General features: G+C 38.5%; 3 protein-coding genes and 1 long non-coding RNA gene across 4 annotated transcripts in view; all 4 read right to left on the bottom strand.

The window, feature by feature from the left end:
• LOC118532568 (olfactory receptor 2A2-like) overlaps nucleotides 1–25,209 on the bottom strand; it is a 220,561-nt gene that overhangs the window by 25,451 nt on the left and 169,901 nt on the right.
• Nucleotides 6,932–7,856, bottom strand: LOC118532570 (olfactory receptor 2A14-like). The gene is given in 2 exon segments (XM_036087245.2): nucleotides 6,932–7,577; nucleotides 7,579–7,856. Coding segments are annotated over 2 exon segments (924 nt in total).
• On the bottom strand, nucleotides 10,126–14,092 carry LOC118532566 (uncharacterized). The gene is made up of 4 exons (XR_013443019.1): nucleotides 13,956–14,092; nucleotides 12,834–13,039; nucleotides 11,276–11,424; nucleotides 10,126–10,195 (listed from the first exon to the last, which is right to left on the bottom strand). It is a non-coding gene; the product is annotated as an uncharacterized LOC118532566 (long non-coding RNA).
• On the bottom strand, nucleotides 20,554–21,486 carry LOC118532573 (olfactory receptor 2A12). Its single transcript, XM_036087248.2, is given in 1 exon segment — nucleotides 20,554–21,486. A coding segment is annotated over 1 exon segment (933 nt).

Genomic DNA, 25,209 nt, shown 5'->3' with positions numbered 1-25,209 from the left:
CCCTTTCTGAGTGTAGGATGAATTCAGTAATTTTTTAAATACTGAGAATTATTGTATATCCTTTTAGAGCATACTAGGGATAGAGAATTGTAAATTCTCAATCTAGTATATATTGGGCCAGAAAATGCATCTGGGTCATTCAAAAATATTAGTGTGGTTATAAACTGTGTGCATCACTACCCTCATTGTATAATCCTGGTGGGGTGTTGCCATGGGGTCATAGTCCTCCTCATTTGAACCATTTTCTTGTAGGTACCACTAGGTACTACAAAGAGAAAGAAGGCAGCCTACTTGATCTTCTCTAGGCCCCATTGGGAGGCTAATGATGAAACAGCCTGTAAAAAGGGTCTTTTCTATTCTTGTGAATCAGAGTAGATGCATCTGAAGAAGCTCTTCAGGTACCTATTAAATGTATGGGCTTGGTCAATATTAACAGTTAAGAGGTAGATCATCACTATGAAGATCTGGATAACCCTCAAGATAAAATCAAAGATAGAAAGGGGGTTATACCAAATGTCGTGTATTTGAACTGAGATTCTCTTTCCCAAATAGGAAGTTTTGTGGGTATGTAATATGTTCTGAACATCTTTATATCCCAAAATAACAGGTAAAGTTCTCGATGAAACAGGCACTCAGGAAATGTTTGTTAGATGGATCGTTGTCATTTTAGTTCAAAAATTGATGTGCTACGTATCTTATATGTCCCAGTTTCATTTGACAAAGACATGGTTTCTCCTTCCCTAGAGAAGTTCACAGAATATGATCACTGGAAAATTAAAGAGAGACAAAATCACAGATTCGTTCACCTCCATGAATATGATTGCATTTGGGAAGCTTCTACATAAATGTGCCTTAAGTTTGTGACATGGATTTTTGCTACAATTAAAGACTATGCCTATGTTATGTAAAGTGGAAGACAGCAACATCAGTATTGCAGAATTCTAGAGGCACAGTGGGATACAATAAGCAATGTCTGAACCACATTTACTCTGTGAGCAGAAAGGATAAAAATACTGTGGAAGGCACAGAATCCATCACTGTTCAGTGGGAACATTTGTTTAATAACTTTTTAGCCTAGTTATTTTTGTGTCTGAGTTAGTATATTTTTTCATTCTCATTTTCATTACGTTATTACCATCTTGCTGTTAAAAAATGAACAACACAAAATAAAATTGAAAGTAGGTTAAAACTCTTAAGCAAATACATTACTGGCATAGAGAAGAAAATGTCATGGTAGTGATACCTAAAATTTCACAGCCCCAATGAGGTAAATGAAACAATAGCAGCTCAAATAAGGAAAGCTTTGCTCAGTTGGTAGGAGCAGCTCTCTCTGGGCTGTCCTGGACCCCAGAATGTTTCTTGATCAAGGGAGATATATCTATTTCTCCAACCCTCGTCAGGAGCATTAGCACTCCTTCTATCCTATTTTGTGATAAGAAAGACATGTACATAAACTCAGTGATTTTTTAAGCCTAATAATCATCATAACAGGGTAATAACCTCGGATAGTGCCAAAAAGAATGACTATATGGCAAACTTACATCTTACAGTGTTTCAGCAAAGACTTACTGTAACTGTTACTAGAACATTCTTTTCCATTGAGACAGGTTGCTCTAGACATTAAGATCTTCATTTAGGCTAGGTGATATTGTACTTTTGTTAATTTGGCCATTTGGGAACCTTGTTCAGAGAAAATGGCTGCATAAGGCTTCTCATTGTCTGAGCCCCCTCACACTACCCTGAGACAGCTGTGCTAGCTCTGCCCACCACCACTCAGTTACATTAGGAGGAAATGGTGAGAGAGATGCTGGGGGAGTTCAAGGATGCCTGCCCACCACACAGTGGGCAGATGGTCCCTAAGATACAGGAGGGAGACATCCAGGTGTCTATTGTATCTACCTACAGGGCACAGTGTGAGTCAGGAGGGAAGTTCACCCAGGAATATCATTTTTGTCCACATAGCCTGCCCTTTATCAACTACCTATACTGAAAATCATCTCCCAGCATAAATTAATAATCTCTTCTGCATAAGGACAAGTTAGCACTGGGTTTTCTCACAAGGAGCAACTTTAACCTACAATAAACTCCACAGAGTTGAGAAATGTACCTCTAAAATGGATGTAGGGTCCTGTTCCCTTGGTAGCTTTCAGAGGATTAAATCCCAGATACAGGAGTCACTCACTAGACTTCTGAAGGTTCTTCAAAGAACCCCAGGAGCATAGCTTTTATTTTAGAGTCAGATGAATTAAGAACATTCTTGAGTTTCTATTGAGAATTCAAATTCCCAGAATGATCATACAATATTATACCTATTTATCTTCTTCCTAAGATTAGGGAGGGAAATCCCTGAATTTTCTCTCTGGGGGAGAGGTTGGTTGTGTCTGATGGTCCTTGGAGGAAAATTCTGGTGAGGAAACAGGGTGGATATTGGCATCACACTGTTTGTACACAAACTTCCAGCTATCTCAAGAGTTATAAGATAAGACAAATGTCACAAGTTACTGTACCAAAACTCTCAAATTGATTACAGTTTTATGAAGTCATGCTTCTTTACAATCCCCATCAAAGCATCTGAGGGACTGGGATTTTTAGATGCTTGAGAAGTGGATTCCCATGGAACGTGTTATGGCAAACCTGAGAGAGAATAGATCCCCAAGCCAAGATGTATCTCTATCTGCAGCAAGGATTGGTAAATACAAATGAGGAAGGTTTCTACTATTCATAAGCAACAATTATTGAGCCCTTCTCTTGTTTCTGAAAATGTGCCAAATGCTCTATACTGACTACATGGTTTAATCTGATCAGCATTACCATTTTATGAATGTGGATACTAAGTTTGAATATACTAAGTTATTGGTTCTTTAAGTGTGGTCCAGGGGCTTGGGGGAAGGTCTGAGAATCTCTCGAAGGGGCCATATGATCAAAACTATTTTCATAATTATATTTAGACTTTTTGCCTTTTTCACCCTCCCTTTCTCATGAGTGCCCCATGGAGTTTTCCAGAGGTAACATGACATGTGATATTGCATCAGACAGAGTACAGCAGAAATATAAAATTCAGCTTTCCTTGCTTAAGCCAACATGTAAGATTGTTCAAAATGTAAAACAGGGGTACCTGGGGGCCTCAGTTGGTTAAGTGTCTGAATCTTGAATACAGCTCAGGTCATAATCTTAGGGTAATGGATCCAGCCCTACGTCAGGCTTTGCACTCAGAGCTGAGTTGGTTTAGGATTCTCTAACTCACTCTCCATCTGCCCTTTTCCTGCTCCAGTTCCATTCCACACCCCCTCCTAAAATAAATAAATATTTTTTTAAAATGTAAAACATAGCTACTCTCTTTACTCTTTTTTTTGCTTTATAAAAGATAGTTATTTTTCATAAAAATACATTATATTAATATATAATAGAAATAATTCTCAATGAATTAAGATATTTAATAAATTCTCACTTTTGACTTCTAATATGGTACATATTAACAAATACTACCATATAAATAATATATCTTTAGGTCCTCAGTAATTTTTACGAGTTCAAAGAAGTCCCAAGACCAGAAATGTAGAGTACCATTGCACTAAATGGTAGATTACTAATCTTGCCAGGGCCAGAGTTGAAAACAAATAGATTTTATCTGATACCAAAAGTTTTATAGTTTTCTCTTGTTGCTGCCAGAAGTGAACACAAACTTAGCAGCTTAAAACAACACACAACTGGTATCTATATACCATGGAATATTACTCAGCCATAAAAAAGAATGAAATCTTTCCATTCGCAGCAACATGGATAGACCTAGAGGGTATCATGCTAAGTGAAATAAGTCAGATAAATGGTTTCACTCATATGGGGAGTTTAAGTAACAAAACAAGCAAACAAAGGAAAAAAGAGACAAATAAAAAAATAAACTCTTAACTGTTAAGAACAAACTGGTGGTTACCAGAGGGGAGGTGGGTGGGGGGAGGTAGGAAACCCATGAAGGGGATTAAGGGTACACTTATGATGAGCACTGAATAATGTACAGAATTATTGAATCACTATATTGTATATGTGACACTAACATAACACTGTATGTTAATTATATTGGAATTTTTAACAAATTAAAAAAATATATATATATATACAGTGTAAAAAAAAAAAAGACCAGACACATTAAAAAAAAAAAAAAGCCCACATGTGTTCTCTCCCAGTTTCCATGGATCAGAGTCATAGAATGGGGCAGCTGGATTCTCTGAACCTGTCTCATAGGCTGACATCAAGGACATGGCTGGGTCTGAAGTCCTTATCTACAGACCTTGCACATGACGCCCTCCATCCTCACACTTCAGATATCCTGACCTCCTCCTCTGCTCCTAGATGAGAACACTCCCTGCTTTCCAAAAGCTCACCTAACTGGGGTATGCCCACCAATGTAACTCCATAGTTTAATATCAGTTGATTTATAAAATATCTTCACAGCAGAGCCCAGATTAGCACTTGATTAAAAAAGAGTGGAGCAGGTACCTCAGGGGGTCATCTTGAGAATCCTGCCACCTGCAGTCTTTTCTCTTAACTAGGGAGCAGCCCTTGGATTCCATGTTTTTCCTCAGACACATGCTATCCTGTCACTGCTCTTCATCATCCGCCACATGTGCCTCCAGGAATCCTACCCCTAATTATCAAAGTAATTCTGAATCCCAACTCAGAGGGACACAATTTCTAGTTCTGTGGCTCACTTTAGCTGTTAGGATCAGAATATTTTAAAGTTCCTTTAAATTCCTAACTTATACAAATTTAACTGAGTTAACCCTTTCTTATGGCACGGTCCACACACCTGGACCTCAGCCTACGTGCTCTTCCAGCAAAATGACCATATTTTTCTGAGCATCTACATTTAAAGAGCACTTAGGTAGCAGGTACAGCAAGGTTTTACTTAATAGGATAGATACAGCAAGAGCATGAATATGCCCCGTATTGGGAGGAGCCAGTGGAGACTAGGGATAGATTCAAAGAAACAGTGATATCCTAGAAAGCCATGGCATACATTTTCACATTTTTGTATTAATTTGATTACTTGCTCCCCTTGGAGCTATGTTGTTTGTACCTTGTAATAACCTTGAGCAGAGCTATTTAGCATAGAAATGAGCTGATGGTTACTCAACTCTAGGGCTTCCCCAGACCAGCCATTTTCCTTTGGTATTACAACTTGAGGAGGCTTTAACGTGATCTCCCAATACATTTGGTCATCAGTATCAGCATTGACATATCATTTATTTCCATAAGGTGGTTGAATTTTATCAGTAATGCCAATGGTACCCCACAGCAGAGTATGGTCATGGTACAATTCGGTTTCATTACGAAACAAATCAGTAAGAATTACAGAAGTATTTGCTGTGATGTTCCAAAAGATTTGGCCCTTGTCCATACACCAGATTATTATGATGACAGGTGTCCTTACAATTAGCCATGGTTCACTGATTTCTGAGTTCCAATCATTTGAAGACAAAACCAGTTACCCTACCTCAGTTTAAAGGCTTGTGCTGAAGCTAGTTTTTATTGTGTGTCATTATATATCAATGAGGACATGGTGTTATTCAGAGCAGTTCCTTTTCCTCCCAGCTGATGACCTTCATACATGTTAAAAACTCATGGGCTTTGTTGCTCCTAAAAGAGGCTCTCAATAGGGCCTGGTGTCTACAATGCCACCCTGGTGTCTACAGGCCTGGTGTATGGCTGTGGGTGCCTCATGAACCTTGCCTTCCCAGCAGTTGTATTGAAAATCCCCATTACTGTTTTTACCTTTAGTAACTATAATTTGGTGACAAAAGGATTGGGTTTTGTTTGTTTGTTTGTTTGTTTTACTTTATTCTCATAATTGAAGGCAGTGTATTTTAGAAATTTGCTTTGAGATCTGAAAAGATTATCTAGTTATCAGTCAGGGTTTAAAAACTCCATTTCCAAGCAAAAGGTATTTATTTATTTTCATTTTGTTTTGTTTTTAGAGATCAGAGATTCAACATTTCATGACTTTGAAGTTTGCAATTGTAAACTGTTCATTTGAACATTGGCTTATTATAATTCTTTTTTAATACCAAGGGATTGGCAGACCTAAGAGGAAATCCATCCCAGTTGTATGAAGGTCAGAATTGGGCATGTTGATTTTCGAGAAAGAAAGGGCAAACGGTAGTACGTACTATTACACAGCACTCTATAGCTCAGGACAGAAGAGAAGGCAGATGGATTTAAAGGAGATTATTGCAAGTAAGGTAACTCGCATTCTGAAGATCACAGAAATTCTCAGCTTTAGAATTCTCCTGGACCATCAGTCTCCATGATGCCCTTTCTGTACATAGCAAAGATTTGCCCATTATACGAACTCCAGCTTATTCTAATACAACCCTTTATTGGGTATTTTCTGTGGAAATGCCCATGAAGGCAATGATGTAAACCTTCCCTTAATCCTGTCTTCTGTCTCCTGAGCACCCTGGTGTCTTTCCTACATGGCCCTGCAAGGCGTGCATGCCTCCTTCTCCAGGACCTGTGAGGACAACAAACTTTGTGTTTCCCTGACATTCCCCTGTGTCTCCTCACGTGGACATACCTGACTCACCATCGCATTTAAAAAATATAAAACACTTCATCTGTGATTTGCATTTCTTGTTTCTTCATAGTGACTTTGATGGTCAGAAGGATTAATTTTGAAAAGGCCTAATATTTATCAATTCTTCAAATTCTGTGTCTTGTGCTTCTTGAATCATCTCTAAGAATCTTTGCATACATACGGTCATGAAGGTATTCATCTATTTTACTTTCTAAAGTCTGTATGGCTTCAGGTTGTATGTGTAGGTCTAAAATATTCTATCTTAATGTGGCATTTATTATAGCATAAGGTGAAAAAATGCCACCTACCATATTTCATGGGGAGCAGAGTGTCCCTCACCATGTTGATTTTCGTTATCCTTCACATGTGCCTCTGCTTGTATAGCGCTCTCCTCAGGGCACCCTTGACCTCTGCGTTCCTCAGGCTATGGATCAGTGGGTTCAGCATAGGGTTGAAAAGGCTATAAAACAGGGAAAGGATCTTCTGCTGCTCCTCAGGGTGGTGGGATTTGGGGGCCATGTACACGACAATGGCACTGCCAAAGAAGAGCCCCACCACACAGAGGTGGGAGGAACAGGTGGAGAAGGCCTTTCTGCGGCCCTCCCCGGACCGGATCCTCAGGATGGCAAATAGGATGCGTGAGTAGGACACCAGGACCAAGCAGAGGGGCCCCAGTAAGATAAACACACAGGCCACAAAGATGACCACTTGGATGAGCCTCGTGTCAGCACAGGCCAACTTGAGGACAGACAGGATTTCACAGAAGAAATGGTTGATTTTATGAGGCCCACAGAAGGGCAGTCTCAGGATGAGAATTAAATGGACCAGAGCCAAGAGGAAGCTAAACACCCAGGAAGTCACAACCAGGACCATGCACATTCTCCAGTTCATGATGACAGTGTAATGTAGGGGATGGCAGATTGCCACAAACCGGTCATAGGACATCATGACCAAAATCAGGCACTCTATGTGAGCAAAAGCCAGATACAAAAAAGTCTGCATGAACAAAGGAGATGGTTCTTTTCAGATTCACAAGATTTGCCAGGATCTTGAGGACACTGTTGGAAGCATAGGACATGTCAACAATGGCCAGGTGAGAGAGGAAGAAGTACACGGGGGTGTGCCATCTAGAGTCTAAGCAGATAAGCCCTAGGATGACTCCATTCCCGAGAAGGGTTAGGGTATAGAAGAGGCAGAAAAGTCCAAAGAGAAAGAGCTCCAGTGCCGGATCGACCTGGAATCCCAGCAGGGTGACTTCTGTGATCCATGTCTGGTTGCCTCCCATGTTCCTATGGCAGAGACTGACAAGTCCACATTCACAACAGGAAGGTCAGAGCTCTAGGGTAATCAAGACTCAAAATAGCACTAAATGTTACAGAATGAACATTTAGAAATATATTACTCTGGATCGATTTTCTGTCATTTATTTTTAGATATCTCTAAAAAACTCAGTGTGCTAATATAAATCAGAAAAAAATTCCCCTTCTATCAATGGAATGATAGGCTATATATGTATATAATTTACTACAAATAAAATATATTACAAGATAATATTATACATTATTATATACAGTACCTAATAGCATACACACACATACACGCACACATACGTTGTTTTGGAGAATTAAAGCGCTCTAGCTTCCTTTCAAGGGTGTGAGTCTTGATTATTAAGGTAGTTAGAAGAGAGATGCCCCGACAGAATGTATGGAACAGGAGGTAGTTTTGTTTCCTAAGCTTGCTTGTCTTCTTGGTCCAAGATAGGAGGTGATTAGGGCCCTCTGTTCTTTATAGGTTGTTTACTTAACAATTTCCCTTCTCAGATGCTTTTCTACTTATTTGTTTCAGATTTGAAGCGCCTTCTAAATGAAGTCTCATTTTATAGTGTCTTTATAACTTTGTAAGCCCCTCATTTTCAGCTACTAATCCTCTGTACAAGCTTCTTCTAGTACCTCTTTTCCATTTCCAGTGTTTGCGGTTTTATTCTGAGAGTTTTATCGCAGCACTAGATACTGAAATTTAGGCATAAGTAAAAGAACTCTTTGGCCCCATGCAATGAACACGTGTATATATCCTAAATTCAGGTAAACAGAAGGACATTTCTGCAACTTTCTCAACTATGAATCTCAAAAGGGAAAATGAATTAACATTAACAGCTATATTGTAATTGTATTTTCTTTGGGTGTTTTCTCTTTTTCCTTTTATAACATAATACACAGAAAAATTTCAGAGTTTATCTTATTTTCTGGTGTGACAGAATTGTCATCATGGCATCTTCCCAGCTTTGGTAACTCCTATGTCCATCAACTCCCCTCAGACCTTCTTCACCTGCTACCATGCTGACTGCCCCCTGCTGTTCTGATGGGTTCTGAGCAGGTCACAGGGAGTGGGAACAGGTGGGGCATTGGTTGGATATTTCTTTCTAGAAAGCTCTTCCTGGGAGGTGGCTGGGTCTATCCAGGGGGAAAAACGGTCATGGAACAGCCAGATGGTGACATTATGCCTTGAAACCATGTAAACTGGTGCTTGCTGTCCCTTTACACTCTCTTCACATTGTTCCCAGAAACAACCTGAGAACTATCTTTACTTTCAAATTAGGCTGTAGTTTCAAATCCAACAGAATATTTTACAAATAATTTCATTTTTTTTCTTTGTAAAAACTTGAATCCTCAAAGTCATATTTTAAAATCAGGATTATATTATAGAGACTATTTTTAACTAACATTTCCCTTAATATAATGAACATTTTTCTTGTATTAAAAGTAATATTTTACAGGTATTATTTAAAACTAATGCAATATTCTATTATATTACAATTTATTTAATTTCTTATTGTTGAAAAATTTGGGGTTCTTATTTCTCTTATTAGCATCAAGATAAATATTCTTTCAAACTGAAGTTTTGTCTATGTTCATGATTATTTAGGATATATTCTAAAAGTCAAATTGCAGGTGCTAAAATATATAGACATTTCAAAGCTTGTGATACCTATGGCCAGCTTCCCTGCACGAAAAATGTACCAATGTCCCCCTCTTATCAACTTTGAAAATGGAGTATGTGAGTAGTTTTTTACAATTTAAATTTCTATTTCAATAATTCTTTAACACATATTCCTTGCGTGCATCATCTGTTCCAGCCTCTCTTTTAAACTCTGGAAGAACAGCATAGGGAAAGTAGATGCATTCTGAAGGGGATACAGATATTGAAGAAGCTGGGTGGTGTACTTGTCATCTACTCTTCATGTTTCCATTTAGGGGAGAAATCTCTCTCCCCCTGGAGGGAAACACGGGAGGATACCTGCCGCTCTCCTGCTCTCTTATTTATAGGATTTGTAGAACAGGAAACGGGAAATGAGGACACCCCTTCTCTGCTCTCTTTTTTGGTCATATGCATTTCTATTCTTTCAGGCTAAAGCCTACAGGAGCATGTACTGTCCCATTTAGGGAGTGGAGGTGGGCTAATGGTTGTGATTTTAATTTGGAGAGACATTTTGTTAAAGCTGTAGATCATATTTTCCAATAAACCTCACTAAGAAAGCATATATTTTTAATTTCTACCTGATTCCTGGGTCTATTTCTCTATTTCTTCAGACCAGGAGCAAGGAGACATCATGGTGGATTACCATCCCTAAAACAACAGGAGCAAAGTCGTAAAATATTTGTTCATAGTGGAAAGTACAATGATGAAAATGAACAGGGTAATATGATTGAAAGTCACTTGGTGTGAAGGGAGGTCCTTTAGATGGGATTGTCAGGAAAAATCTTTCTAACAAGGAGACACATGGGTAGAGTCCAAATGATGAAGGGGAGTCCACCCTAACTATTGCCATAGTAGACTGCTCCTTGCTCAGGGAACAGTAAAGACAAAATCCCTGGGCAGGAAGGACTTAGTGAGGTCTGGGAACAGAAAAAGTCCAATGTACCAGAACTATAGTGACTAAGAGTTGTAAATATTCATTATAACCCTGCTTATATTTTAAAAATTTTGGAACTGATATAAAGGTTATAAGTTGGAGATGGATTAAGATATTTGGCTACTTTTATAACACAGGATGCAATGCAACCATTAAAAAGGTTAATATAAATCTTTATATAGTGAAATGAAAAATTTTCCCACATGAAGTAAAAAAAATGTGCATATAATATGATCCAACTTATATTTTAATATAAAAATATTTATACACATGTCTTTTGTGCCTACATACATATATGTATAAAAATTCTTTGTTTTAACCATGAAACTGTTTATATTGATTATCTGTTGATATTGATTAACTATTATATTGATTATATGATTTGTTTTTTATATAAATTGTTTGCTTATTTGCTCATTTCCTTAATAAACTTTATGCATTACCCGGGGTAAAAAAAACAAAATATTTTCATTTTGGAAAAATCTACAATGTAATATACAACTAAAGGTGCACATTATTCCTACTCATCTTCAGAGTAATCCTCACCAAATTTTAACAGGAATCTCAAATCAAAGCAGATTTTCTTACAGCTTCATATGGGAGAAATCAATCACTACATTATGAAAAATAGTTAACCTTTGACAGGAAAGGGGAAATTGAAAATCTCAATCTCATTTTTCTTTATACAGATTTTTTCCCCCTGAATTGTCCTAATAGAGAAAAAGACAAGATCTTCTACTGACTAAAAGTAGAAATAGATCATAAATTAGGTTGAAAATTATTGCAACACTCACCAAAATGTGAACAAGACACAGGCAGAGCTGTGATGTTGCAGAGGTCAAAGAAAGTGGCCTTTGTCATTCAGAGAAGCACATTGAGATGCCCTTTTAATTTCCTCATCTGCAATGTAGCTTTTAGGGGTTTGTAGTTAAAAACCAAAACACTGAAAACAATAAAAACAATAAAACCGTAAGCAGAATCAGAAGTGACAGAGAATTTACCTGTCAGCTAGGAATCTTCCCATCAGTATCTTAGAAAAAGTCACATAGGACCAGCCTGTTTACTAGTGGGAACTTTTTATCCCAAGCCAGTTCATGAAGGCCTCCTCTTTCCCTGGATACTGCTCAAATGTTGCATACTAATGTTTGCCTCTGTGAATTCCCTTTGTTTATAATCATGTGGTTGACCAACATGCTTACTAGCAGACACGTTTGTGCAGAGTGCAATGAAGTTGCAAATTTGAGAGGCATTTGCTCTCATGTGAACTTATGTGTCTATGTCTCTGTGAATTTGGTGTTTCTCTTAAAAGGAAGTGGTTGTCTTAAGCCAACTTCCTACGTTCTGTGTGGACATTCATTGGAGGTCCCAAGAAATAGCAGCAAATTATGATCAGTAAAATATCTTACAAAGTCACTCAAATATTACTGATTTTATATGGGCTGATCTACTTTTGACTTACTGACTTATTTTTAAATTCATGCAAGCAGAGCACAGTTAAAGGATGTAGACTGAACTACCAATTAGCAGATATGAAATAGGAAACTGTCCAACTGTCTGGACAATACAAATTCTGTCTGAACAGAATATGGCATGTTGTGGACAGACTGAATATTGTGCTAATGGGTCCCAGGAAATCAAGCCGAATAGGAGGGCTCAGAGAGCTCTTAATGCCCTAGTCCTCTGGGAATATGGACATTTTGTAAATTTTTAAGGCTCTTCTGAAATAAACACATTCTTTCACCATGGAAAGCAAGGCACAAGTAATGACAGAAAAGGAGATCATGCTTTCAGAGAAAGTCTTGTATGCATGTCTTTAGAGCTAATAAAGACACAGGAAGCCGAAAGACTAAATTTTGTTCCAAAGATCGCCTTTGGATGAGTCCTAGGAGACCTCCTGGAGGTGAATGTGATACGAGCTTGAGGAGGATGGGCAGGCAGGCTGAGCACAGAGCCCGTGGCCAGGGAAGCCTGTCTGGGCCTGAGATGGGATGCTGAGAGTGGATCCAAGGGCAAGCCCGGGGGGCTGATCTGTGATGTGTCCCTGTGTTACTCCTGCACCCAGGCCAGTGACCTAGGACAGCAGACACTTGGATCCTTCAGCTATCAGGCCGGGCATTAGCTTCCCTTTCCCAAATGATTAGAATTGTTTAACTCATCAAAGTTCATACTTAAAACAAGCTGGAATGATAGAGTTTTATGTGTAATTCTTTTTCCTAAGATATTTTGAGAGAAACCAGTAACTAACTTCCAAAATGGCAGGAATGAAGGAGGCAAATGGAATTCTTAGTGAAACAACTCGTTTCGTCAAATGTGAGCTAACAGACTATAGGTCCTACTGGATGCCAATCTCACCTTTGTACAGTTCTGTAGGAAGGTCACAAGGAGACCACTCTACAGCACACACTGATTGTCGATCAGCTCATTTGTTGAGAACAAAGAAAGTAGAAAAATACAAGATAAGGTGAAAGCATTATTTCCTTTTAAATATTGGCATGATTTTGCACTTTGAATTTCACAGTTCAAGAAGCCAGATTTGTTTTTTTCCTCTGAGAAAAAGCCTGGGGCAGATAACAAAAAAGAGAGAGAGAGATCTCAAATTACTTAAGTGTCCGCTCCAGCTACATATTAAAGAAAAGTCTTCAGTGTGCAGAATAAGGGACATTTCATGGATACATTTCTCCATTCTTCCATAGCATGAAAATTCACAGGGACTGAAAACAGCAAGATCCCTGAACCAGGATGAAAACAGCATGGTTAACAGTGTTAACAGTGCTGGTCAGAGCATCGTTCCAATCTCCATTCTGCAAGGTGAATGGTAGGACCTGGAGCCACTTACTCTAGTCACCGCCTCATTGTTTTCATCCATAAAATAGTGACAACAGGTGTCTAAAAGGACTGATGTGAAGGATAATGACCACTAAACCGGCATATATTAGGAGTTATATAAATGTTAATTGTTATTAACAGTATTAATAAGACCACAAATTTCAAGAAAGAGTCCAAATCATCAGGATTAGAGATCTAACAAAATCATGGTATTGTAAACCTTTTCACATTTATTTTGTCTTTTCTTTTGGTTATTTTTTGACTTTAAATAGAAAACACACCAAATAAATAAATAATAAATAATTTAATAATAAACAAATAAACACACCATTTTACTTTCATTTCTGTTAATGTTTTTATATGCTGATTTTTAAAAACTAATTTTCAAAAGGATTTTAAAGAAATGGAAAAGTCCTTTAAAGGAAACTCACTCCTGGTTGAAGAGGAAAACACAGGTTTTAAAACTCAAAAATCTCTTGACAGGAAAGAAGGCTGTACTTTGGATATTTAGCACTGACCTACACTGAGAGGTTCTATTGATCACTCTGAGTGAGAGCCCTGGGCCGTCAAAGATGGTGTTCTGGGGCAGCACACATTTGTCCAATTTCCACACTTACTCAGAAATTACTTATCATCTCTAATACTTACTTCAAGACTCAGCTTGATCTTAACGAGTAGCAGAGTGCAACGAACAAACATGGATTCTGAGCCCCCCTGCCTGGGTTCAAACCCTGACTTTGCCGCATGGTAGTTTTGTGACCTCTCTGAGCTTCTCCGGTCCTCAGCTCTACCAGCTACAAAATGGGGTGAACAATAAACCTCATGAGTTAACTCACATAAGACACTTAATAAGTTCCTAACAATATATTAGGGATTTGAAAACCATCACACAGAGTAACTTCTGGATTAGATAATCATAAGGAAACATGTTAAGAATCGCAATACTTCTCTGCTAAAACAAGGAACAAAAGAGAAATCTGCACACCAACAGACCTGGGTTTCCCCTGTAAGAGATGCCATCTCTCTCCCAGGCAAGCGACAAGTGGGTCCTGTTGGGGCAGACAATATTTCTGAGCATCTGCTGGGGCAGGCAGTTAACAAGGCAGGGAAGGAAGACAGGTCTTAGGGCAAGTAACCACTTACCTCCGACTTCAGAATTTTTTATTTGTAAGAAGACGCATCTGGGCCACGTGACCCCCTAAATTTCTTTGTAAGCCTTTCGTCAGTCAGATCATATCCTACTGGATGGTTAGCTGATGCCTCTTCTCTGACACGGTCATGACAAAGCCAAGAGCTGCCACATGAGGACGATGAGGAGAATATGGACCGAGGGTCTTAGAGGGTCAGAGGCATCGTGGCTACACCATGGGAATTAGTAGCGGTACCTAGAGGTCCCCATCAGGGCCCTAGTTATGAAGATAGGCTTAGGGCCACACGTGAAAGGCATTTAGTCACTAATACCCAGAGCCAGTGATTTCATTCCCAGCCCCCTTTTCCCATTTCTCACCTGCAAACCCCTTCCTACGGCTAATGAACCACGTTTACTTACAGTGGTATAATCTGTGTTCTTTTCTTCAAATGTGGCCTTGGGTTTAGAAGAAATCTCACAGGGAAGGACCAGGAATGAGTCCCTTGTCTAACGAGACCTCATCAGGAGGTGAAGCCCGCATTCACAGTTCTCATGGCAGAACCTGATGATGGCTTCGCTTCTGCAAGCTAGGGCTTTGTTCTGTCATCATTTGAACCCAGCTCCATCCTCACAGACACAAATAATGATTCAGGGGACAGAACCCTGTGGCATTACATCCACTCACATTCTCCTCAGAGAGATTTAAAGAGTTTGCTACTTTCCTATCAGCAGGTGAACCAATAAATGCATTTCCCACGTGTATTCATTTTGATCTTTCAGTGTCCCCCGGAAGTTTTAATGTGCATTTGTTTGGGATTTATGTTTGCTTGGGATTGGGTGAGACCAGGATGTCTCTAAACTATGCAAGACCCTGCCACAGAAAATAAAAAATTCAAGGTCCTGTCATAAACTAATTTCTCTCCATATATATTTTACCAGGCTTAAAACTGCTCCACTCTGTAATTCTTCCTGTTTATAGAAGAGAGACTGTGATTTCTTGATGTCTCATGGTAGGGGCGCCATGGACCCTCTTAATACACAATCCAGAGAAACAGCTTTCTCCCAGTGGAGAAATATCGTTGCCAGGAAATCACTGCACATTTCTCACTTACTAGTATTCTTGACTTGGCAGTTTAGATATAATTCTCCCTTAATTTTCTTTAGTTTGGTCTCCATTTCAAACTTCTCAAGATTTCTGGATCACATTTTTATTTCTTCATTCTGGGTTAAGGCCTACAGTTAAAATGAATCTCAATAAAATATTTGAAAAGAAAAAAAAGGGTGGAGGGTGCCTGGGTGGCTCAGTCAGTTAAGCGTCTGCCTTTGGTTCAGGTCATGATCCTGGGGTCCTGGGATTGAGCCCCGCATCAGGCTCCCTGCTCAGCGGGGAGTCTGCTTCTCTCTGTTCCTCTGCTCCTCCCTCCCACCCCCCCCCCAACTGGTGCTCTCTCTCTCTCAAATAAATAAATAAAATCTTAAAAAAAAAGAATCTCTCTCCCCGCCACCTCATGTGCTAAATGATGTTTGATGATTGTAAAGTCCTTCCACTTCTAACTTCCAGAGTGTCCATGTAGAGTCTTATTTCTTAAACTTTGGTAGAAAAGTCACTTCAAAATAAAAGTAGTATACTTAATCTATTGGAAAGCAGAAAAAATATATTTAAGGGGGAGGATATTGATGTTATTTCTTTTCTTAAAATAATCTGTGTTGGAAAGAGCCTCACTCCACATACCTTCTCATTCTTCAAGACACTCCACTTTAATCAAGTACTACTCCTCCATAGCTCCCACTCTTGAAATGCTTTTCCTTGTTCCAAGTCAATTTTGTCCTTGTAGTACCCATTTGACTTCAAATATAATAACAATCCTTCAAAGCACTCAGGGTGCTCTCTTCAGCTATCCAAACCCAAATTGGTCTCCCTTCTCCGGAAGACTAAAAGCACTTATGATAACATCTTTCAAAGTTGTACTTAAATAATTTTATAATTTTCTTATTTTTTTATTGTTTGTATTTCCTGTATTTTACAAGGAAAAAAAGATTATTACAGAAAAATAAATTTCACTCACCAATACCCAGATAGAACCAAGGATAATATGTTGGTGTATGCTCATTCAAATATACATATTTAGCAGTGCCTGGGTGGCTCAGTCGGTTAAATGTCCATCTTACTCTTGACTTCAGCTCAGGTAATGATCTCAGGGTTGTGAGATTGAGCCCTACGTCGAGCTCCATGCAGGGTGTGAAGTTTGCTTAAGGTTCTCTCTCCCTCTCTCTCTGCCCCTCCCTCTTAAAAAAATTATGTATATTTACCACTTTTATTTCTTTTGGTTGAATGATGATATTTAACACAGCATATTGTGGATACAAAGAGATGTCATGGTTTGTCTCTAATTTTTTGTCTCTAATCTTTGAAGTGGAGAAAGCAAAAGCATTTCTTACGAAGAGTCTTAGACTTATTATCAATATTCATAGTGATTAATACTTTAGTAAGAATAAGTGTTACAAAGCATACGTGGCTCTCTCCTTAGTGATGGACCTTTATTAAAGAGTGTCAGTTTAGAGAGAGGTGTTTACAGATCACAAATACAATACCTACAGCTGCACCTGAATATCATTTTAATATTTTGCCATCTCTGAGACAGAAAATCCTCCTTCAGAGAGCTTGAGTCTTGTCTTTCTTTCTGTTCACATAGCACATAGAATTTCAACATGGTATTTGAAGAAGATAAAATAGTATAAGTGATGAGAAATGAGAAGTGGTTATGATTGTTTTCAGCACTTTTGTCATGATAAACCTTTCTAAGTGTATGATCAACTGAAGGAGGTGCTCCATAAAAACAAGGAGAGTAAACCAAGAAAGAGAAAGACGAGATTAATGAACTAAGAAATATAACACAGGGTAAAGGCAGATGAAATTGCCAGGAAGCAACCAGTCCAGATAGAAGGAGAATGGAAATCTCCTGAAGGATGGATATATTATTTGAGGTGGCTGATGGGGATTAAGAGATTGTGAAAACCTTAGGAAGAGGGAGTAAGAGTCCAAGTGGAGGGAAAAACAAGGTAATTTGTTAACATCACCTTTATCACTTATACCTAGAAGCATTTAGTTGCCATATACTTCCTGCTTAGAAATTGGGTGAGGGAAAATATTGGCCTAATAAAGAGTTTTCTATACAAACTTTTGCCACAGCTGATGTGTTGCGGATGAATGGGCTTCAAGTGTGGTGGTGTTTCTCTTTCTTCCACCCGTAGACTTTTCCAGAAATTGCGTCTCCATGGTTGGGCTGATCAATGGGACAACAACATTGCATTGTACCCTGCTCAGGATCAGAGTGGGTGCTTACCACCACTATCTTCCCTAATCAGATGTTTATTATAGACCAATAATGGTCAGACACTAAGGGATACAACTGATAGAGACAAATCTGCATTTCCTTTGCTCAGATCCTAGTGGTAAACAGGAGGGCTGCACTCATGTTACCTTCTTTCTTAAAAGTCTTCATGCTTCTTTACCAGCCTCTCTCCACCCACTTTTAGAGGAAAAAAAAAAAATGGAATTATTTTTGTTGTAAAAAGGAAATGAGCTCCATATGTGAAAAATAAAGCAATCCTGAAAAGTACAAAGAAAAAATCTAAAATTATTCCATATCAAAGCACTCTGAAGTAACTACTATAGCTCAGTATCCCAGAGATTTCTTCAAGTAAATCGGATTCAGGGCTAATAAAATGTAATCACATGATATTTTAGGAAAGTATTTTGACTTTTTATTTTGTGTAAAAAAATATTTTCCCCAAATGAAAATAAGCAGTTCAGAAAAATACATTACCCACACATTTGGTTAGTGGACTCCCACATATCTCTGTGTGCTTAGAGAAATATAAGGAGGGAAGGATAAACAGATAACATTTTAATGAAAATTGATTCATACTTCTCATGCTATTTTTAAGTATATATATTTTTTAATCTAGCAGAAGGAAAAGTACCTAGTATGTAACCAAATTATTCTAATTCAGAATTTTTTAATCTTATAAGATTCTTAATACAATCTCTTTGATATAACAATAATTTTTCATTATATTTAGAGGTTGTAGCCTCTAATTTAGGTTTTAAACATTATGCCTTATTGTGAGAAAGTATCAGTTGGATTCCTAAAGCTGAAGGATCAGAAAATTAGCACATTTAATTTCCTACTTAAGATTCATGAAGTCTTGCTTCACAACTTGAACCACTTAGCAGATACTGTTAGTTGTCTGCCCTATGGCCATTACCCCTTCCTTGCTGAGCTAGTACTGATATTCTTGAGGTATTAAGTAGTAAACTTATCAGAGAAAGTGGCTCTCACTCTGAGCCATAGGGGATTAAACCATAATGGATCTGTCAAACTCTCAATTTCATCCTCTTTGTCAGAGACTGTTTAGAGATGACCATTTTGCCCAGTTTTTGCCAGTGGAATACCAGGAAAAATCTGCTGAGGGGGAGTAATTCCAGAAAAGATCTTCCTTTTTGATAAAGAGGGAAAGACAGACAAAAAAAGTTTCTCTTTGCTTCTTAATCAGTTTTAAATATTGATATGTCAGAAAATTCTACCACCAAAACATCTGAAAATGACTCATCTACCGTATGTCCAGGAAAGAAAAAATCTTCATTCTGCCTTTATTCCTAAAGTCTGTTTATTCTGTAAAGTGATTTGGATACAAAGATAAGCTGGAGTGATATGGTAGAAAGTCACCTAGTCCAGACAGGTGAGACTCTGAAATATGCTGGTCTCTGCAAAGCCTCTCCTTTCCCCACCGAACTGCCATGCCACATCCCTAATATAGCAAGTGTCATTTTATAAAGTCATGAATCTGCTTCTATGCTTTGTATTCTGTTCAGTTTATTTATTGGTCAATGCCTGGATGAATGACACACTGTTTTACTTACTGGCACTTTATATTACACTTTATTATCTGGAGAATTAAATACTCCCCCAACTTGTCCTTTATCTTTTTTAATAGTGTTTGGCCCTTTGCATTTTAGAATCAGCTTGTGAAGTTCTGCACATACCCACACAACTGGAATATTGTGGGATATTGATTAGGATTACATGAAATATATTAATCAGTTTGAGGAGACCGAATCTTTGTAATATTATGTTTCCTAGTCCAAGAAGTCAGCATATCACATGTTGTATTATCTGTGTATTTAGTTGTCATAGGGACTCAATAAATTTTTCTAATTATATCTTTATAGTTTTTGTATATGGTTTGTTAAATTTATTCCTAAGCATTTGAAAAGTAAGTCCTGTAGTCTATACCAGCATTTTGTAAAATTTCATTTTAATTATTTGTTATATAAAAATGTATAATTGATGTTCATATTGATTTTGTATCAAGCTACTTTGCTAAACTTTCTTATAATTTGGATTTCCTACATATGTAATCATGTTATTTTGTATATAATCACAATTCGTTTATTCCTTCTCAAATGTGTGTGTGTGTGCACAAATGTGTATGTTTCTTCTTATTCTCTAACTGTACTCTTCAGGGTCTCTAGCAAAAAGGTCAAAACAAGGAAAACAAGTGGTGAGAGTCTACATCTTTGTCTTACTTTTTAGCTTACAGGGAAAGGTGTTAGCATTTCACCAGTAAGTATTATATCTATTATATGTGTTCTTTTGTTTTTTTTGTAGATTGTATACTAGGTTTTAAAGAGTTTTACCATGAATTGATGTTGAATTTTGTCAAACACTCTCTTGGATCTACTGATATATATCCTTTAATTTGTTAATGTGGCAAATTATTTTCATTGTTTTAATGTTAAATAATTCTTGCATTTGGAGGATAAAACTTTATCAAAATGCAATATTATTTTGTGGACTTATTTTACTAATATTTTCTTTAAGATATTTGCATCTCTGTTCATGAATAGGATTAGACTGTGATTTTCTGTTTCATAATGTTTATCTCAGGTTTTGTATCAATGGCTTAAAGTGTAAGAGTATTTATATTCTCATTTTATAAGAAATCCAAAGATAAAGAGTACTGGGTTTGTTAAATTAAGGGACTCAAAAGGGCATTCAAGGACCCAGAACCATGTGTTAAAGCTCACAGTCTTGGAATACTCCAAACCAGCCCTCACACTGATGACTTCTTCCTCAGAAATCTCCTCAGGGCACCCTTCACCTCTGCATTCCTCAGGCTGTAGATCAGTGGGTTTAGCATAGGGTTGAAAAGACTATAAAACAATGATAGAATCTTTCTTTGTTCCTGAGAATGGCTGGATTTAGGGGCCATATACATAACAATGGCGCTGCCAATGAAGAGCCCCACCACGCAGAGGTGGGAGGAACAGGTGGAGAAGGCCTTCCTGCGGCCCTCCCCAGACTGGATCCTCAGGAGGGCAAACAGGATGCGCATATAGGACACAGGCACCAAGCAGAGGGGCCCTACTAAAACAAACACAGAGCCCGCAAAGAGAACAATTTGGTTGAGTCTAGTGTCAGCACAGGCCAATTTGAATACTGACATGATTTGACAGAAAAAGTGGTTGATTTTTTGTGGCCCACAAAAGGGCAACCTCAGAATGAGAGTAATATGGATCAGAGCTAAGAGGAAGCTGAATATCCAGCAAGTGGCAGCCAAGATAGTGCATATCCTCCAGCTCATGATGACAGTGTAATGTAGGGGATGGCAGATAGCCACATACCGATCATAGGACATTACTACCAAACTCATACACTCTGTGACAGCAAATGTCAAATACAAAAATGTCTGAAGTAAGCATGGAACAAAGGAGATGGTTTTCATCTGCATTATAAGATTTGCCAGCATCTTGGGGACAATGCTTGAGGCATAGGCCATGTCAACAATGGCCAGGTTTGAGAGGAAGAAGTACATGGGGGTGTGCAGTCTGGAGTCCAGCCAGATGAGCCCCAGGATGAGCCCGTTTCCCATCAGAGTGAGGCTATAGAATAGCAAGAAGAACCCAAAGAGGAAAACTTCAAGTTTGGGGTCAACCTGGAATCCCAGCAGGATGACTTCTGTGATCTATGTCTGATTGCTTCCCATGGTCTTTTCACAGATGGGTACATTGCTGCACTTAGCACAGGAATTTTGGAGCTGAGTGGTAGAAAAGGAAAAAGGAATGATACATTCATACAGAGTAAGAATTTATGCAGAGGCCACAAGTCAGTAATTCATGGATCTAATCTAGTCCAAAGTCTGTGATGTTGATCTGTACATTTGGCTTTTAGAGATACCTAATAAATTTAGTTATTGACCAATATTAACAATTAGTAGACTTCACATAAAAATTGGGGTCTCTGGCTACGTTTCAAAAATAGAAGAAATGTCATTTCTTGAAATTCATTGTAAACAATAATCAGCTGAAGATAATAAGGAAATAGAGTCAGATTCTCTTTCACTTACCTCTGCTTCCACTAATTTCTATTTTCTCCCAGAAATATTATTAACAATAATAATTGACACTAACAATTTTATCATTGTATTACACTATTGGTTGTATATTAGTTAAGAAGAAAGATCTGTGCTCAAGAGGAATTCCTAACACGTGGAGATGAGAAATCAAAATATAAAATACAAACCCCCAAATAGCCAGAGTTTAAAATGAGATCATTTTTGCAACACCAGAAATGAATCAGAAACATGTATGCTCCAAGTATGAAGGCAGAATGTTATACCTGGAGCTCAGCTCTTACGGAGTCAAGGCAAGTTTTGGGAGATAGGATATACTAATACGATTGCTTGAAACTAAGGGCTTGGGTATAAAAGGAGGTATAAAACAACTATTGGGCAGCTGGATAAGGTGACTACAAAGAAGTCAGTATGCTTCCTGGCTTTCTCATTAGATCACCAGAGTCTGAGACACTCTTGTATTATATATTACATATTATATATTATATATGCAGGGCCCATAGAGCTGGGTGAAGAACAACAAAAATTCAAAATCACAAGACAGAAAAAAAGAAAAGTTGGAAAAGGCAAATAAAAATAAAAACAATTCTAACAACAAAAAATCTTTCACTCAGAATATGAGCCTAAACACATTTTGGGGAAAATAAGTTCTGCTAATGAGGAAAAACAAAGTAAACAATTAGCTTTGAATTCATTCAGGATGTAATAAACGTATAGCACAATCTTCCAAAGACTAAGGATGGTTAGGATGCTCCTATAAATTAATAAATTTATAATAAATAAATAAATAATAAATTAATTAATAATAATTACTGAAATGCTTGATAAATTAAGAAAAATGAACAAGGTAGCCATAAAAAATGAGTGTATAAAATAGATCAAGCACAGATATTTGAAATAAGACATAAAGCTACATAATTTTATAACCAATAAGGAAGATAGTTTCCAGGCCTCACATTAAAGAGAAAAAAAGTGTACTGGAAGGTCACATTTAAGAACCCATGCAGATGTTAATGCAGACAAACAAAGGGCTACCATTTTCAAAGTGCAATCTTGAGACATGAATAACAGATTGAGTGGCTAAACTTAGACATGATAAAGTTTCCAGAGCAAAAGAATGGAGAGAATAGTGAAGAAACAGTATTTGAAGAGATTTCAGCAAAAATGTTTCAGAATTCAAAATAGACCTAAGTCCTTAAATGGTTAAGAAAAAAAAAATGCATTCCACTTAAGGAGCACAAAAAAATAAACATAAATGTACACTCAAGCAAAATGAAGTATTTTCCATTACTGAAGAATGTATGAATCTTTGGATAAAAAATGTATCCAGATAACAGAATAGGATAAATAAAAATTCTCAATGAATGTAAATTCTTAACAATTATCTCTTCGACTGTTGTCTTTTCTCCATCCTCTACATTTCACTGTGTCTAGACCTTGTGGGTCTTTTATTCAAAGTGTAGTCGATCAACTTATGTCCCTTAATTACCCTTTCAGATGTTTTTCTTTTTCTCTCTTCACCATGTGATAGACTTTTTCATGACTATATTATAATTGTACATTTATTCTATGACTAACACCAGGTTAACATTTATCCCATCTGCCTGATTTTTCTTTTTTTAATTTTAATGACTTTATTTTTTCCTTCCTAAGAGTTTAAAGTTGATTCTTCCTATACACATTGTTCTTGGTTCATTAGGGTGCCCTTTCTGTTTCATACATAGGATTTGTGATTTTTTTTCCATTGGGCTACATGCCCAACATGGAGCCCAACACAGGGCCCAAACTCACAACCTGAGATCAAGACCTAAGCTGGGGCACCTGGGTGGCTCAGTTGGCTAAGTGTCTGACTTCAGCTCAGGTCGTGATCTCAGGGTCTTGGGATCCAGCTTGCGTCAGACTCCTTGCTTAGTGGGGAATATGCCCCTCCCCCCACTTGTGCGCTCTCTCTCTCTCTCTCAAATAAATAAAATCTTTAAAAAAAAAAGACCTGAGAGGCGAAAGATGGTGGAGGAGTAGGGGACCCTATTTCAACTGGTCCCCAGAATTGAGCTGGATATCTACCAGACCACTCTGAACACCCACGAAATCAGCCTGAGATGTAAGAAGATCTGGATCTCTACAAACAGAATATTGCAGGCGGTTGGTTTTGAGGTACGAAGCGGGGAGCCCTGATTCCGCAGGCAGATTTCGGAGGATAAACGGCAGCGGGAGGGTGCCTGGCCGTGGGGATCCTACACCACCGGTGAGCAACAGCCTCGCGCGCTGGGGACGGGGCACAGACTTGCAGACCGGTAGCGGAGGGGAAAGGACTTTAGGGCAGCCCCCAGGGCAGAAACCCAGAGCGGCGGGGTCGCACCTGCAAACTGGGGGCAGCTGGCGGTTTTAGAAGCACAAAGGGCAGAGACATGCCCCGACCTGGAGGCAGGACTGGGGGTGCTGTGGAGGGGCGCACAACCCAGGCCGCTGCAGTTTATAGCAGCACGGACAGAAACGGAGACAGTGTGGCCTGGAGAGCTCACTGAAGAACAGACTGCGATCTCTCTGCTCTGAGGTAGAGGGTTGGAAAGGGTCTCTTCTGCTCTGACTTGCGGAAGAGACGCGGAAAGCCGCCAGGGAGAGCCGCCAGAGAACAAAAGCCCCAAAAACTGATTCCCGCTGAGCCCATCCCCCACCACAGGGGGCAGGGCAACTCCGCCCAAACAGGGTTGCCTCAGTAACAGCGCAGCAGGCCCCTCCCCTAGAAGACAGGCTGGGAAAACAAGAGGCCAGCAACCCTAAGGTCCCTAGAAAACAGGTGCATCTTGCTTGGGTTCTGGTCAATAATTTGGACTCTAAACATTCCCTCAAACACCCATCAACAGAATGACTAGGAGGAGGAGCCCCCAAAATAGAAAAGACTCAGAGATCATGACTTACACTGCAGATTTACAAATGGATGCAGATATAACCAAGATGTCAGAGATGGAATTCAGGCTAGCAATTGTGAAGACAATGGCTAGAATGGAGAAATCAATTAATGGCAACATAGAGTCTCTAAGGGCAGAAATGAAAGCTGAATTGGCAGAACTTAAAAATGCTATCAATGAGATCCAATCCAATCTAGATAATCAAACAGCTAGGGTAACTGAGGCAGAAGAATGAATAAGCGACCTGGAAGACAATATAATAGATGAAAAGGGAAAAGAGGAGACCAGGGGAAAACAACTCAGAATCCATGAAAATAGAATCAGAGAAATAAGTGACACCATGAAGCGTTCCAATGTCAGAATAATTGGAATCCCGGAGGGAGTGGAGAGAGAGAGAGGACTAGAAGATGTATTTGAGCAAATCGTAGCTGAGAACTTCCTTAATCTG

The sequence above is a fragment of the Halichoerus grypus genome, chromosome 12 (genome assembly GCF_964656455.1).
Source record: "Halichoerus grypus chromosome 12, mHalGry1.hap1.1, whole genome shotgun sequence".
Taxonomy (NCBI): domain Eukaryota; kingdom Metazoa; phylum Chordata; class Mammalia; order Carnivora; family Phocidae; genus Halichoerus; species Halichoerus grypus.
This window is presented reverse-complemented; position numbering and strand designations above follow the sequence as displayed.